Genomic DNA, 16,705 nt, shown 5'->3' on the forward strand with positions numbered 1-16,705 from the left:
CTGCTGGAAGCTCTTTAAGAAACTCAAAAGAGACTCTAGACCACATCCTAGTTAGGGACCTTCTACCACATGTACTCGCCTTGTCAGTAAGTTTTCGAGATTAAGCAGATCCGCTTTAATCAACCTTGAGGAATGCTTCGTGCAGTTACGTCAAACATGCTAACAGAGAAAATTTCTTTATTTTTTTTATAGGGATAGCAACTTTAACTACAGCATTGCTATTGTCCTTGCTGTAACAGACGACAATTAGCGTATGCATAACACATCTTGCCACATAATTGTAGCATGGTGAACCGCGTCGTAATGCTCTGCACTATAAGATTCCAATGATAAAGCTTGTTTTGAATAAGGCCCCTCCTTTGGATTACCTGTCCTTTTGGTTCCAAATGTCATCACTTCTCTCTAGCTGCCTTAAATCTCCGGGCCTTTCCCTTACCTTGAACCTTACTCCGGACTTGATTCTCATTATTCTCCCAATTAACAGTGAATCACTGCACCCCAATACATAATTTGTTCAACTTTCAGGACGGTTCTTCAACCAAGCCAACTATTTTTGTCATTGCCTTAAAACGTCCAAATGTTTATCTAGGCATCAGCTCAGATTTATCCATCACCTTTTATAATTTTTACTAGTTGCAATGCAGATTATTAAGAGGACTCAAGTCCTGTATTTAATGCTATGTGTCACCTATAAATGGTCTTTATTTATGGCTTTTTATTTTTTTCTTAGAAGGTCTACCCAAAAGGTCTATACAGTGCCCCACTTCAGACACAGGAGTGAGTTTCCCAGTCTGGGGTGTCTGCTTGAAAGATGGCGGAATTAAGGTTTACCGCTGTCCTAACTACTGTTCAAAACAGGTTCAAACCATTCAAATAAGCGACAAAATACAAAGATTACACATAACTGGTTTATTCAAAGTAGGTTTTATACTTTCAGACATTAAGTAATTGTCTATCACTTTTTAAATCCTTTGCAATTTCATACAAACCAATAGGTTCTAAGATCTACGTTCCTGGTTTGATCTAAAAAAATATGAATTCTAAAGAATTAGCAGCACCTTTATTAACCCTATGTGGAACTAGAAGTATCTGCAGGGAAACCTCTGAATACTCATTTAACACTGAGATTTTCCTCCTTTAACAAATCGATTATTTATGCTAGATCTGAAAAGGAGTTCAGATTCAGTCGAAGTTACAGTTGCCCAGTGCCATTTTTTTAAAAATTGGTAATGACCTGGGCATGGAGCATGATCGTATACCACCTGAAAGGTGTGTTCCCCAATCGATAAATGCAGCATTAGTTTCTAAAACTGGACGCAAATTGTGGAAATGATTGCAGAGGGAAATCAAATACAAGAAAACGGCTGGCAGTGGGAACCTGCGCTTGCACAGTTTCATCACCTAAGCCAAGTTGCTTCTCCAACTAAAAACAAAAGAACTAACACATGCACTTTGTGACAACAGTACAAACAAAGCACCAGTAACAAACGTACACCGCTAGCTGAAGGGCTTTCTTGACTTTAATATTCTTCAGGGAGCACTTGAGTGAAAGCCCTGGCTTAGAAATTTACTGCCACTGGGTCCCACCATTTCTTCGCATGTTAGATTGGGCAAGTAGTTTGCCAGGCTGATACCACTGAAGGAAGGTTTTTGTAAAGACAACGATCAAGAACCTGCAAGGCAGCAAATGCTAGATTAATAACTTACGGTACAAGGCCACGTCACAAGATCTTAAGCCAGAGCGAATTATCATTCATGATTCTTCCTGTGTTGCCTACTTTGCATTAAGAGGCAAAACAATCAATCGGCCAACCCATAAAGGAGGAAATTCCAGCAAGTCCTTTACAGAACACCTATGACGAAGCAGCATCAAGTTCTTTTTGCTATTCATAATTTGGAGAATTCCCTTCGCATGTGACAGACGCAACACAAGAAAATGGTTTGCTAATGTAAATGTGCATATGGTAAGGACTGACAACCACACGTTTACAAAGTTAGATATGAGCAAACCAAACATCTGCTGAGGTTTTCTGGTATACCTAATAAAAAAAGTTTACTTTTGTCCATGTTCAACATGTAAAATGCAATGCATATCGACAAAACTCTGAAAAGTGCACAATGAAATGAATTGTCTTGGATCAAGTAAGTGTTCGTGTAGTAGCGTCTTCCTTCGTCTTGTACACTTGGTAAGTGAGGGAGGATATTAAAGTTTATCCATTGCAGATTTTGCCTGGTGTTCGACGTAGAACAAGATGTAGGCCTTGGCTTTCACCACAGTCTCTTCCTCTGTGAGAGTTACAGTGCTATCATTGAAGTGGAACCATCGGCCTTCATGAGTGGCGTATGCTGTATAATGCCCAGATCCAACACTAGAAGCAAGGAAACAAAGATTGCAAAACATGAGTTATGATTGATAGGTAACAATTTCTCGAACTATCCTCGCTCTTGCATAATTCATTTTTTTAAAGTGACAATACTGAGAAAATTTGAGTGCATTCCGGAGGCACAACCCAAGCTGTATCAGTGACTAAGGGCTACACATGGAGTTTGGCCAGGCCCCTGCCCAGCCAAACGTGTAGTTTCCCTGCTCAGTAGCACCAGGACTACACTAGCAGAGCCTCTGCTGGCTCTGCCAGGGTAAAACTCTGACTTAGCGGAATGCTCCCGACCCCTCGCATGAGAAAACTTCCTGGCATGGGTAAAAACCATTTTTTTGAATTTCGATCAAACAAGCTCCGGCTTTGGAGGGATCTCTAAACCAAAACACTTTCCTGAGCTGGCCTTTAATCCCTTGCATGCTTGTGATGGAACCGTTCCGTCACAAGCCTCGGGTGTGCTGTGCTTGTGACGGAACGGTTCCGTCACGGCCCGCTGCCGCGCCTGCGCGGCGCGAATTCCGCACCTGCGCTGAGCGTTCTATTGGGCGGGCGGGGCCGTGACGGAACCGTTCCGTCACAAGCACAGCGCGCCCGAGGCTCGTGACGGAGCGGTTCCGTCACGAGCACGGGAGCGCCGTGCGGCCACCCCGCCCCCTTAGAACTGCGGCGGAATAGCCGCCGCAGTGAAGGGGTTAAAGAAGACACCTATTCAGTAAATATACAGCGTCCCTCACAGTATTGAGATCCCAGCCAGTAACATGGATTGTCTTCCGGCTGCAGCCCCCACCCCTTCTCCCTGCTGGGCTGCGTGAAATGGACAGGGCAGGAATGCGCCAACTCTATAAAAAGGTGCCACATTCCCATTCTCTCCTGGTATTAGGGCACTGAGTGCAGCCTAGCCCCAACACAGGCACCCTTGCGTCATGGTGCAAGGGAGCCTACAATTCCATGCCGGATTGTTTTTGTTATGCAACATGCGATGAAATAAACATATTTCCCCTTGTTGCGCCTCTATCAGGTAGCATTTTGAAACATTTCCAGGTTTACCGGTCTAGGTGGATCTGGAGCTGTGCTTAAATCCATGGAACGCCTTCCCAGGGCAGAGTAACACAAGGCGGCGACTTGGGCTGCCTTCCGTTACTGCAGATTGACCAAGGTGACCTTGCGCTGCTTGGTAAACCGACTGACTTGAGAATTGTGTTACCCTTGCAGCATCATGCTTGATGCAAGGGTAACACAATCCAATGATAAATCCGGCTCTACACGTCCACAAAATAGGATTTATCACCCACCAATAACTTTCTTTACTGTAAAAGATCCTGAATTGTAACCCGGGGATCCTGCCCTTGTTCAGGGCTCTCTAAAAATACCGACGCATACAGCTGATGGCGTGAGTCAAGAGAGAGTGGATAAACCAGGGCAATGTAGACCAGGAACTACCCTTTCCCTCTAGTGAGTCTGCTGCGCCTCATGGTCTGAGGATACTTCCAGGCCACAGAAGTAAGGTGGCAATACATTAAAGGGCTGCAGGCGCAGTAAATGCTTCCACACGGGTGGGTTGCATATGCCTACACTTCCATGTGAGCTTTGCAGGAGTGGCGGCATCAAAGATACTTGATAAACTGTGGAAACCCGGGATTTATTGAGACAGACCCAGCTGTGAGGTTGCCTGGGGACCAGGCAGTGTACCTCCTACAAAGTATGGAGTGGACATGCCTGATACCCAACTTTTTGCATTAGGGGCAGATGTGAAGCCACTTTCTGGCGAGACATTTTAAATTGGAAAGTGATAAAATTAAATATGAAGAAAAACATGTAGAAAAAGAAATACTGAAACGAAGAAAAGGAGAAAAGAAAAAGGTGGAAAACATTAATATGCCAGCGACCACAGAGGGGAAATAAATAAGCAACTTGGTGAAGTTTTAGTTGAACATTCGAAAGATCTATCACAATTAATTTTAGGGACAGAGTGCTTAAAAAGAGGAGGCGGTTGCTTGTGCAGAGGGCAGTAAGAGGATGGTCACTAGTGTGATTACGACAATCCTGGGTTTGTAGGAAGGGACTGAAGTGACCAATACTATGACAACATGGTCTGCATATGTTGGCTGAAGAAAGATGTAAAGACCTGCTATCTGATAGCTACAAGTTGGGGTGAAGCTGAACAAAAATGTTTGGCGGAGCAGTTTTAACCCCTCCCATGCTCATGAAGAGCTGAGCTCGTCATGAGCCATGGTGGCCGTGTGCTCATGACAAGCTGAGCACGTCATAACGGCCGCAACGCTCGCATGCGGGGCTAATTCCCCCGCTGTGCTGAACGTTCTACAGAAACAGGTGTGGCAGTGAAGCGCTCAGCTCGTCATGAGAACACGTGGCGCTGTGCGCGCCCCACGCCCCCCAACACAGCGGGGGAATTAGCCCCGCAGGCAAGGAGTAAAGGTAGGACTGAGTGGCTCTCCAAACACCGAAAAGAGAAATTGATATCCTTCCGCAGAAGAACCTCCCCACTGCACAGAGCAGGAGGTGAACTTTTACATAAAGCTACACCAAGAAACACAAAGAAGGGTGACATAAAGACGGCAGCTTCCAAAGGAGACACCACAAAGAATTTCAGAAGATGCAGCAAGAAGTGACTGACTCGATCAATGAAGTTAGGAATCTAATGAATGTGGTGGTGGAAAGGATCTGCATGGTGGTAGCAGCTCAACAGACAGAAGGAAATAGGAATGGCGATTTGGATGAGAGAAACTGAGCTGGAAAGAAGAAAGAATAAAGAAGAAAGAAGAAAGTATTGCATAAACTGGACAATGCAACTCCCTTTTATGTGATTTACAAGCTGTAAATTGAGGCCCGAGGGAGGTGAAACTTATGAACATAGCTGACATATTTTCTGAAGAATGGAGTCAGGTTATGTATGAAAGGGACGGAGGCTTAAATAAGACACATATACACAGGGTTATTACCACTAGAATTCTGCATTTATTTCCCTCTGTTAAATGTATGGTACCCACGAGAAAGCGATTTACTACTCTCTGGCAGTCAGCCTGTATGTCACCATAGTATATACTTTTCTTCTTGGGAGCAGCCTCACCTATGTCATGGCTGCAGAAATGCCATCACAATTGTAAAAGAGTGGTCTTGGCATATAAAGAAAAGGAATGGAACAATAACAATTGTTTTCTACAAGACAGGATATGAGAAGAAATCGTAATGCCATCCAGGAGGAAATGTCACGTATCCTGTAACAATCTGTTCATAGCATCAAGTGCTATAGATTCACATGACCTGCATAATCTGCCATGTGGTGTTGGACATGGACATTTCCTAGTTATTTTCGAGTCACAAGGTCTATTGTCACTTCAAACCTAGACCACAATGCCCATGACAAAGGCCTCACCTTGGATTTTTCCCCGCACTCTGCATGCGAGTAATGTAAGTGAAGTTTCAAAGATAGAGTAGTAGGTAATGTAGAAGATATCTATTACTTGCTTTCCAGGACGAGGCTGGGCACATGTGAATCAACAGCACTACATGGTAAGGTCAGATGGTTTCAGGGTAACATTTTCTGTTCACAGGTTTTGTGTTTGGAAATACACATGCTCGCCATAGATTGTAAAGGAGTTATTTTCGTAATCGCTAGGTAACAAGCAGTTGATGCCGATGTTTGAAACAATTTTCAAAGCACTGTCTGGCTAACTCTTCTGTTGAACTTGAATAACTACACAGTAATATTCGGTGATTGTGTGTGGTGTTGACCATGTAGCAGCCTGACCAATATCTGCTAAAGGATTGTTACCTTAAATGTGTGCTTGACCTACCCATAGCATGTGAAATGCATTTATTGCCTGACGTCGACTAGGTACAAATACTCACTACTTATCTGAGGCATTGGACTATTTTTCAGTTAATAATACATCAGCCATAGTTCTTCTAATATGCTACTTACCAGTATGCATCTGTTCTGGCATGTAGAGCTGCAGAATATCATACTTTTGCATATATCGCCATCTGGTGTTGGGCTCGAATGATTGCAGTTTGTTGTTGTCTTGGAAGAAGTCATTGTAATCACGAGATAGGTGACTCCTTTGGACGATAGTGCACATGGGCATAGACTCCATCCGTAGAATGTTTTCGCCATGATGGGAAGTGATGGAGTTTGGTAGAAACAGAAAAGATGTCCATGTGAGTGTATCAAAGTAAGATAACACTGGAACAGATACAGGTACCGGGGAGGTGGGTGGGTGTATAATATTCTGCAGTTCTACACGACTTAGCAGATCCGAAATCTGATTGTGCACTCCTGGAAGATATTCTGCCAGAAGATATTTATTTTGAGGAATGGTCCATCTCGACATGCTTTGTGCTAGCTGAGACAACTGCGAAGAGTGTGTTCCTCCTTGTTTTTGTATGCAATACACTGCTGTCATATTGTCTGTGTGGACCAGGACAGTCTTGTTGAGAAAATGTGCTTGGAACGACTTTAACGCAAGAAATATTGCTAGTAATTCTAGGTGATTGATGTGGAGCACTTGCCCTGAATTATGTGGTTTAGGAGATGGGCTCCCCAGCCAGTGAGTGATCCGTCTGCTGTTAGCACTATCTGTGGAATTGGCTCTAGGAACGGCCGCCCTCTGGAAAGGTTTTTTGTGTTCCACCACTGCAGAGTGCGATGTGTGCGGCTGTCCACCAACACCAGATCTGTTAGTTGACCTTGAGCCTGATTCCACTGACGTGCGAAGCATTCTTGTAAGGTGCGTATCTGAAGTCTTGCGTGAGGTACTATGAAAACGCAAGAGGCCATCATTCCTATAAGCTGCATAAACACTCGAGCTGGAAGGGAGTGTTGTGGTTGAAATTTTGTGATTAGGGTTTGCATACTTGCTATCCTGGCTGGATTGGGGTATGCTAGAGCTTTGGCAGTGTCTATCGTGGCCCCTAGATACTGATGTAGGTAGGAGGGTTGTAGATGTGACTTGGTGTGGTTGATTGTGAACCCTAAGTGGTGTAGCAGTAGAATTGTTTGGTGAGTGTGATGAACACACTGACTGTTTGACTTGGCTTTTATCAGCCAGTCGTTCAGGTATCGAAACACATGGATCTGCTGTCTTCGCAAGTGTGCAACTACTACCGCAAGACACTTTGTGAAGACCCTGGGTGCTGTGGTTACCTCAAATGGGAGAATCCGGAACTGATAAGTGTTGGCCGTCCACTGTGAATCTTAGATATTTCCTGTGAGCAGGGTGTATGGGAATATTGAAGAGGGCGTCCTTGAGATCTAATGTTGATAGGAAGTCGCCTTTTTGAAGCAGTGGAAGGACTTGTTGAAGAGTGATCGTGTGAAAGTGATCTGACTGTATGTAGAAATTGAGAGGTCTGAGATCCAGTATTGGTCTGAGAGTATCGTCCTTTTTGGGGATTAGAAAGTACAGGGAGTAAACCCCTGTCCCTTGATGCTGTAGGGGAACTGGTTCTATTACACATTTTTGATGCAGTGAGAGAACTTCCTGTTTCAGGAGTGTTAGATGTTCCGTGGACATGGGACGCTGTTTGGGTGGTATGCTGGGGGGAGTTGCAGTAAGTCCCAGGCAGTAACCATACTGGATAATTTGTCTTACCCACTTAACTGTAGTGATGGAATTCCAGACAGGTAGGAACTGTGAGAGTCTCCCTCCGATAAGAATGGAATGGTCTGGAGGTAGTGGAGGAAAGTCACTGTTTGTTATTGTGGGAGGTGCGAGTAATGTTACCTTGGCCTCTCCCTTTGTTGTCTGAAGAACTGCGGGCCTTAAGCGTACCGCCAGGAAATTTGAGAAAAATTGGAGAAACACGCCCTTGGAGGAGGATAAAATCAATTACCAGATGGCAATAAACATCTACCATAAAGCCATCCGATTGGCACGTAAGAGCTATGTCACCTCACAATTGGAGACGGCAGGTAACGATCCGAAAGTGCTATTTCAAATTGTAAACACCTTTCTAAAACCAGTGGCATGTGAAAGTGCCGAAATGTCGTCCCAACTTCTTTGTGACGACATCTCAAGTTTTTTCACTGATAAGATTGATGCTATCTATGAGAAGATTGAGGCATCTATTCCTTCTATAAATAGTCAGGATATTCACATGCCGGTGCAAGCAATTGCTACTAATTCTGATACATTTCTTGACTTTCCTACTATCACTCTGCCAGAGGTAGAGATGTTGATCGATAACATCAAAAGTGGGAGCCCTTCCGATCTATTACCAGCAAGATCAATGGGAGCGGTGGGGAGAGTATTTGGCCCGGATATTCAGAGCTTGGTGAATCTCTCGTTAAAAACGGGACGTGTCCCACGAGAGTGGAAAAAGGCTCTAGTTAGACCTATCCGGAAGAACACCACCATCCCTTGGACCAATATGTCCAATCTTAGACCCATCTCCCTGCTGCCTTTTCTGGGGAAAATCATTGAAAAGCATACTAATAAGCATCTGTCCAACTTCCTGGAACAATCGGGAAGCCTCGATCCTTCACAGTCAGGTTTCAGGCCGAAATATAGTACTGAAACGGCCCTGCTGTCGATAACTGATGATCTCCGTATGTACCAGGACAGGGGTATCTCCGTTGTCCTGGTGCTGCTGGATTTATCGGCAGCGTTCAATACCATCTCTCATAAAATCTTGATCGAACGACTGACTGTGAATGGACTGGGTGCCAAGGCGCTGGACTGGATAAAGAGCTTTCTCTCCGACCGTACCCAATGTGTCACCATGGATTTCCGGTCGGATGAGGTTAAGATCACCAAGGGGGTGCCACAGGGCTCTTGTTTGAGCCCAACTCTTTTTAGCACCTATGTGGCTCCCCTGGCAGATATAACAAGAGCTTTTGGTTTCTGTCCAGTGTCCTATGCTGACGATACTCAGCTGCTTTTTCCATTTAAATCCCTGACCCCAGAGGTTATACAATCTTTCTCCAAGGGGATGAAAGCAGTATCCCAGTGGATGTCTTCCAACTTTCTTCAGTGTAATGTTGGTAAGACTGAGGTGATGCTTTTCGGTGAGGCCAAGATACAATGGGCCCCTGATTGGTGGCCATTAGAACTGGGACCAGTTCCCGAACCAAAACAAGTAAGAAATGCGTTACTTACCTGTAACAGCAGTTATCCAGTATTGGTGTCTTTCATAGATTCACATGCCTGAATCATTCCCCGTCGCCGAGACGGGAGCCTCCGGTACATAAAAAAGTAATGTCCTAAGGACATACATAGAGAATATAGGCCGAAGGGCCTCCCCTTTTGGGGCCTTTCCACGTCCTTATGTAAAAGGACCGAACTCTCATCGTTAGCCAATCAGCTCCGACCTCCCTCTAGAACCTTCCCGGGAGGATCCTCCGTCCCTCAGATTTTCGTACGCACCCAGCTAGGGTGTCGCAATGTAGACATAGAGGTACGTGAGTCCTTACCGGGGAGGCGGGAGGGTTGCATGTGAATCTATGAAAGACACCAATACTGGATAACTGCTGTTACAGGTAAGTAACGCATTTCTTATCCAGTATTTGGGTGTCTTTCATAGATTCACATGCCTGAATCAGAGTAGCCAGCAGTTAGACATGCATAGTGGTAAAGCACATTCTCACATCTAGCAGGCCTGCATAAATTACAGACAACATGAGAGAAACATGGTAATATACAGTCATGCATATAGCAGAAAAAACCATGAAGAATGTGCATACCTGGATGGCGGGACGAGGTAAGGCTCACCTTATTGGAAGAGATGGCGCAGCACCGCTTGTCCCACTGCAGCGTCCTTCTGCAGTTCGAGGTCCAGGCAGTAGTGCTTGGAAAAGGTATGCGGGGACTTCCATGTCGCCGCTCGGCAGATGTCCAGGATCGTCACTCCAGCGAAGAGCGCCGCTGACGTCGACATCGCTCTGGTCGAGTGGGCAGCCACTCGGTCTGTCAAAGGCCGTCCGGCCTGATCATGGCAGAAAGCAATTGCTGAAGAAATCCAGCGTGAGATGCTCTGTTTTGTCAAGGGCAACCCCATGCGCGTGTTGCTGTAGGCTACAAAGAGTTGAGAAGACTTCCTGACGTCTTTGGTCCTGTCCAAGTAGAATTTGAGACACCGTTTAAGGTCCAAGGAATGCAGCGCCCTTTCTGCTGCTGTGGAAGGGTCCGCAAAGAACGACTTGAGGACAATTGGTTCGTTCAGATGAAAGTCTGACGGCACTTTAGGAATGAATTTAGGGTTGGGCCTGAGTACCACTCGGTCGTGCCTGAATTGGAGATACGGTTCCTGAATGGACAGCGCCTGAAGTTCGCTGACCCGTCTGGCTGACGTCAGGGCTAGCAGGAGAGCCGTTTTCCAGGAAAGATGCTTGAGCGAGGCCCGGTGTATGGGCTCGAATGGGTGTTTCATGAGTTGGTTGAGCACCAAGTTCAACTGCCAGGTTGGAGGGACTTTCCGAGGCCTCGGAAAGGATCTGTAAAGCCCCTTCAGAAATTGCTTTACCAGTCGACTGGACCAGAGGGAGGGTCCCGATGGGGTCCTTGTGAACCTAGAAATCGCAGCCAGATGAACCTTAATGGAGGCGTGAGCCAGCCCCGATTGAGCCAGGTGTAGGAGGTACGGTAGCAGCTGTACTGGGGTGACCCGGAGAGGGTGTAAGTCTTGTTCCGAACACCACAAGCAGAACCTCTTCCACTTCAGCGAGTAGGTCTTGGTCGTGCTGCCCGCCCTCGCTTTGGCCAGTACTGCCCTGCAGTCCTGTGGTATATCTAGGTCTCCGAACTCACGGTGCTCAGGAGCCAGGCCGATAAGTTGAGCGAACGGAGGTTCGGGTGGTGTACTTGGCCTCCGGACATTGTCAAGAGGTTCGGGTGTTGTCGCAGGTGAATCGGGGGCCTGATGGACAGGCGAAGTAGATCCGAGAACCAATGTTGTCTCGGCCAGTACGGAGCAATCAGTATCAGCGTGCACGGTTCCGTCCTCATCTTCCGGAGGAGCCTCGGTATCATCGGGAACGGAGGAAAAGCGTACGCAAACACGCTGGACCAGCCGATGGAAAAAGCATTTCCCAGCGACCCCCGTTGGGGATGCCAGCTTGCGTAGCTTCGGCATTTGGCGTTCCCTGCCGTCGCGAAGAGATCGATCCTCGGGGTGCCCCATTGTGAGAAGACGTGGGCCACCGTGTCGCCGTTGAGTTCCCATTCGTGGGAGAGAGAGGTCTGCCTGCTGAGGGCGTCCGCGATAGTGTTGTCCTTCCCTGGAACGTACTCCGCTTTGAGGGAGAGGCCGTGCGCCACCAACCAGTTCCAGATTTTTTGCGATTCTCGTGAGAGAGAGAGAGATCGCGTTCCCCCTTGTTTGTTCAGGTAGTGCATCGTCGTGGTGTTGTCTGTTTTGACGAGCACAGGGGAAGTGCCGATACGTGGCAGGAAGGCCTGTAGAGCCAGATACACTGCTCTCAGTTCCAGGAGGTTGATGTGTAGTTGTTTCTCCTGGGCGTCCCATTTGCCGCTGACTCGAAGGTCCAACAGTACTGCGCCCCAGCCTTCCAGTGAGGCATCGGTCGTGATGACCAGTGGTGCCGGCGGCAGGAGGAACTGCAAGCCGGCCGTCAGGTGTGTCTTGTTTCTCCACCACCGAAGGGCCTTTATGATGGCCGGTGTGATCGTGATAATGTCATCGAATGAGCCGGAACACTGTTTCCATTGTCTCGCCAACGCCTCCTGCAGGGGGCGCATGCGGAGCCTGCAGTGCGGTACGAGTAGAATGCATGAGGACATCATCCCTAGCAAGGAGGTGAACGTCCGGACCTTGATGCGAGGCTTCTTGGCCACCGCCGCGGCCAGAGACAGTATTTTGCTGATCCTGTCCTCTGAGGGGAAAGCCTTCGCGCGCTTCGTGTCCAGGGTCGCCCCTAGGAAGGTGATCCTCGTCGACGGAGTAGTGCATGATTTCTTGAGGTTGATCGTCAGACCCAGCTGTTGGAAAAGAGCGCTGCAGGCGTTGAAGGAAGCCAGCGCGTCCTCCGGGGAAGGAGCCTTCACCAGCCAGTCGTCCAGGTAGGGGAACACCTGGTGACCCCTTTGTCGCAGGAAGGCTGCCACTGGCGCCAAGCACTTCGTGAAGATACGTGGGGCAGATTTGAGGCCAAACGGCAAGACCTTGAACTGGTAATGTCTGCCCGCTATTTCGAACCGTAGGTATTTCCTGTGCCTGACGAGGATGGGGATATGGTAGTAGGCGTCCTGTAAGTCCAGGGAGACCATCGAGTCCCCTCTCTCCAGTGCTCCTAGGATCTCCTGGATTGTGACCATCCGGAAGGATTGACTCCTCAGGAAGGCGTTGAGAGCCCGGAGGTCTAAGATCGGCCTCCACTTGTCCCCTTTCTGTTGGACCAGGAAGAAGTGGGAATAAAAACCCTTCCCCTTCTGGGACACCGGGACTCTTTCGATGGCTCCTTTGACCAACATGGCGGAGACTTCCTGGAGAAGGAGGTGCAGGTGTTTGTGAGCACGCTTCAGCGGAGGGGTGTTGGGAGGGGTGTTGACCAGTTCGAGGGAATGTCCAAATTGAATTATTTGTAGTACCCACCGATCCGTAGTGATTTTTTGCCAATTGTGGAGGAAGTGGGTCAGTTTTCCCCCAATTCGAAAGGATTGAGACGGTGGTGGGACTGGCTGGAGTAAATGGTCACTGGCGGCCGCCAGTGCCCTTCTTGGCGGATTTGCCTCTGAAGGACGATCTCCCATAGGATGACTGTCGGGACTGTTGTTTTTGCTGGGGCTGGTTCCTGTTGCCGTAGGAATAGGACGACCGGTTTTGGTAGGAACCTCTGTAGGAGTACTGACCTCTGGAGCGGCCCCCTCGAAAGGATTGGTTCCGGGACTGGAGGGAGCCCAGAGCCCTCGCCGTGTCGGTGTCTTTTTTGATGGCCTGGAGTGCCTCGTCTATCTTCTCCCCAAAGAGGAATTGACCATCGAACGGCATATCCAGCACCTTAGATTGGACCTCCTGCCGAAAAGACGTCGCTTTGAGCCAGCCTTGGCGGCGGAGCACGGCAGCCCCGGCCAACTGGCGGAATCCCGTCATGGCTGCGTCGATGGCGCAGTCGATAATTTCTGCTGCGGAGTTTTGTCCTTCTGCTAGAAGAGCTTTCACCTCGTCCTGGACCGTGGCCGGCAGGCCTTGCAGATAGGGAGCTATGTCTTCCCATAGCTGGCGGTTGTAGCGGCCAAGGAGGGCGATGGAATTTGCCACCTTGATGGACATGGCGGATGTGGTGGAGAACCTCTTGCCTATGGTGTCCAGCTTCCTTCCTTCCTTGTCCGGGGGCGCGGACAGCGGCGAGGAGGGGTTGCGGGATTGTTTTTGGGCCGCCTGAGTGACAACCGAGTCCGGTTTGGGGTGGCCGGTCAGGCAGGCAGGTGCGGAGTTCGGGGCCTTATATTTTTTGTCTAGGCGCGGAACCACCGCAGGCACCGAAGCAGGCGTGAGCATCAGCTTCTTGCCCTGTTCCCATAGAAAGTCTATAAGAGGAATAGACTTGGCCGATTTCTGGGTGTGCTCCTTGAAATCATGGAGGAAGCATTCCGTTTCCGCGGATTCCACTGCCATGTGAAACCTCCTTGCAGCTCTGTCCACCAGTTTGTGGAAACCTCCCACGTCCGCCGCTTCAGAGTGGCGCGGTCGCGGGGATGCCGGGGTAGACGAATGGTGTGATGACGCAGCATCGGCATCTTCGTCTCTGTGGTCCGAGGCGACGTCTTGCACCTCGCCTTCCTCTAAGTCCGTCTCATCCTCCTCGCTTTCCGATGAGTCCTCCGCCTGGGTTTGCGGTCGGAGTTGGCTCCGAGGACGGGCCTGGGGAGCGGAAGGGTGCGAGGCCGATGGTTGCGCTTGGGTGACCGGTACCTGGGCACCGCTGTCGGCGTCCGGGAACCGTTGTTTATAGTCCTGCACCAGGGATTTCAAATCGTTGACCAGAGACAGTGGCAAACAGATCATCGGGGTGTTCACCGTGTCGACGTTCAGGGAGCTGCCTTGATACATAACTTCGTCCCGGATCTCGTGGACGTCCTGGTGTTCTTCTTGAACCTCCTGTTCTTCGTCTGACTCCTCACTCTGGAGTGTTTCCTGTTCTTGCTCGGGTGCCAACTCCACCGTTGGGCGAACCGAGGGCGTTGGAATCGAGTGAATAGAGACTTCGACCAATCTCGATTCTTTCCAAGATGGCGCCGGGGTCTCTTCCGACGACGTGCGTGAAGATGGCGCCCCCGCCGTGTGTGTTGGTGATTTGGGCACCTCCGTCAGGGTCAATGGCATCAAATTTTGCGGGGATAAGGGTTTCGCCGCCTTACTGATGGCAGGGCCTTGGACTTGAGATATCTTTGTCGAAGGTGTGCTCTTTGAACTTGACTTCGACGTTTTAGGAGACGAACTTGACTTCGACGTCTTAGGTGACGAGCATTCGGTATGAGGTGTTTTCGGCGAAGGCGTACCTGTAGATTTAGACCTCTTAGGTGACGAAGAGGCCGCCTTCGTATTGGATGAAGGTTTCAGAGGAATGGTCGAGGAGACCGGTGCGCCTGAGGACGCAGTGGTGGTCGTCGTGGCCGTCGCGGAGGGCGATGAGGCCGTAGTGGTCGACACAGTGGTCGTGACTGAGGTGGTCCGCTTAGTAGATGGAGCGGGCTTCTTGAACCTCTGGCCATCCTTAACAGACACGGAGGAGGTGGTGGAGCGTGCCTCCGAAGGCTTCCTGTGCGCCTTCTTAGGAGGAGTGTCTGTCTCTCCAGGGGACTGCACCCTGGGTCTCTTCTTGGAGACTTTGGAGGTCGCGGAGACACTACCCTCGGAAGATTCCAGAGTGTCTCGGACCTTAAGCCTGTCGAGCCATTCGCGAAGGCGAGTTTCCCTTTCCTTAACCGTCTTCTTTGGGAAGGCTCTACACACCCTACACTTGTCAGTGACGTGGTCAGGGTACAGGCAATATAAGCACAGGTCGTGCTTGTCCTCCGCTTGAATCCGCTGCTTGCCGCAGGAGGAACAGGCCCTTAGAAGGGCTTTCTTCTGTGAGTCCGCCATGGACGAAGCTTTCTTATTAGATTCCGACATGTAGTCGATGATAGGATAAATCCTTTTCGTACAAAGTGAACTTCGGCGAAGTTTGAGACTTCGAATTTTGGAAAACCTGAAGAGCTCAGGTTGGAGACTCCCTAGCACAACGTGCGGTAGAAAAATCTGAGGGACGGAGGCTCCTCCCGGGAAGGTTCTAGAGGGAGGTCGGAGCTGATTGGCTAACGATGAGAGTTCGGTCCTTTTACATAAGGACGTGGAAAGGCCCCAAAAGGGGAGGCCCTTCGGCCTATATTCTCTATGTATGTCCTTAGGACATTACTTTTTTATGTACCGGAGGCTCCCGTCTCGGCGACGGGGAATGATTCAGGCATGTGAATCTATGAAAGACACCCAAATACTGGATAATCAAGAACCTTGGGGTACGTCTGGAGCCGGAGCTGACTATGAAACAACATGGAAATGCTACGGTGGGGTCCTGTTTCCATGTGATTGGACTCCTCCGTAGGATATTCCCGCTCCTTCCGGACTCCATTAGAAGGACTCTGGTTCAGGCTCTAGTGATCAGCCGACTTGATTACTGTAATGGTCTCCTGGTGTCTGCAAACGAAGAGGTGCTGGACCGTCTGCAGGTGGTTCAAAACACAGCAGCCAAGCTAGTCCTCAATGCTCCCCCCAGATCTGCCTCTAAACCCCTGTTGGATAAACTCCATTGGTTATCCATTCGTCAAAGAGTGAAATTTAAGGCTTGCTGCATTGTACATAAAGGATTACATGATTTAGGACCTGTCTATTTGGCTAATAAATTTGTTCCTTATGTTCCCACACGTACACTTAGGTCAAGCGAGCACCTGCTGCTGAGGGTACCCAAGATCAGTAGGACCAGACTGGGTGGCAAGGCTTTGTCAGTGGTGGGTCCTACCTTATGGAACAGCCTTCCTCTCCAACTAAGACAGTGCTCCGACCATTTTGCTTTTAGAAAGCAACTGAAAACCTTCCTGTTTAGGTCCAATTAGTCACGCTATGAGACACTTAAATATCAGCTAACTTGTTGTTCTGGTGCTGTATTATTATCATTGTCCTTGCCTGTGTTTCTGTTGTCTTTTAGCGCGGAGATACTCCTATGGGAGATTATCCAAGCGCTATACAAACCCGCAGATAAATAAATAAATAAATTGTTATTTCCCCTGGACCCACCTCTGAAATATCCCTTGTTGGTGGATGTTTGTGTGCGACTTTTGTAGGAGGAGGACGCAGCATCTGTACTGATGTTT

At 48.7% G+C, this 16,705-nt stretch overlaps 1 protein-coding gene across 2 annotated transcripts in view; it reads right to left on the bottom strand.

Annotated features, from left to right (window-relative positions):
* Positions 1-894: 894 nt before the first annotated feature.
* Positions 895-16,705, bottom strand: part of USP3 (ubiquitin specific peptidase 3) — a 255,373-nt gene continuing 239,562 nt past the window's right edge. For both annotated transcript variants that reach the window (XM_086959438.1, XM_086959439.1), the window contains one exon: positions 895-2,369. In XM_086959438.1, the coding sequence (XP_086815564.1) occupies positions 2,204-2,369 (166 nt within the window). In that variant the 3' untranslated portion in view covers positions 895-2,203. The remainder of the gene's footprint in view (positions 2,370-16,705) is intronic.

This window comes from Lissotriton vulgaris, chromosome 2_2, assembly GCF_964263255.1.
Source record: "Lissotriton vulgaris chromosome 2_2, aLisVul1.2, whole genome shotgun sequence".
Classification (NCBI taxonomy): Eukaryota; Metazoa; Chordata; class Amphibia; order Caudata; family Salamandridae; genus Lissotriton; species Lissotriton vulgaris.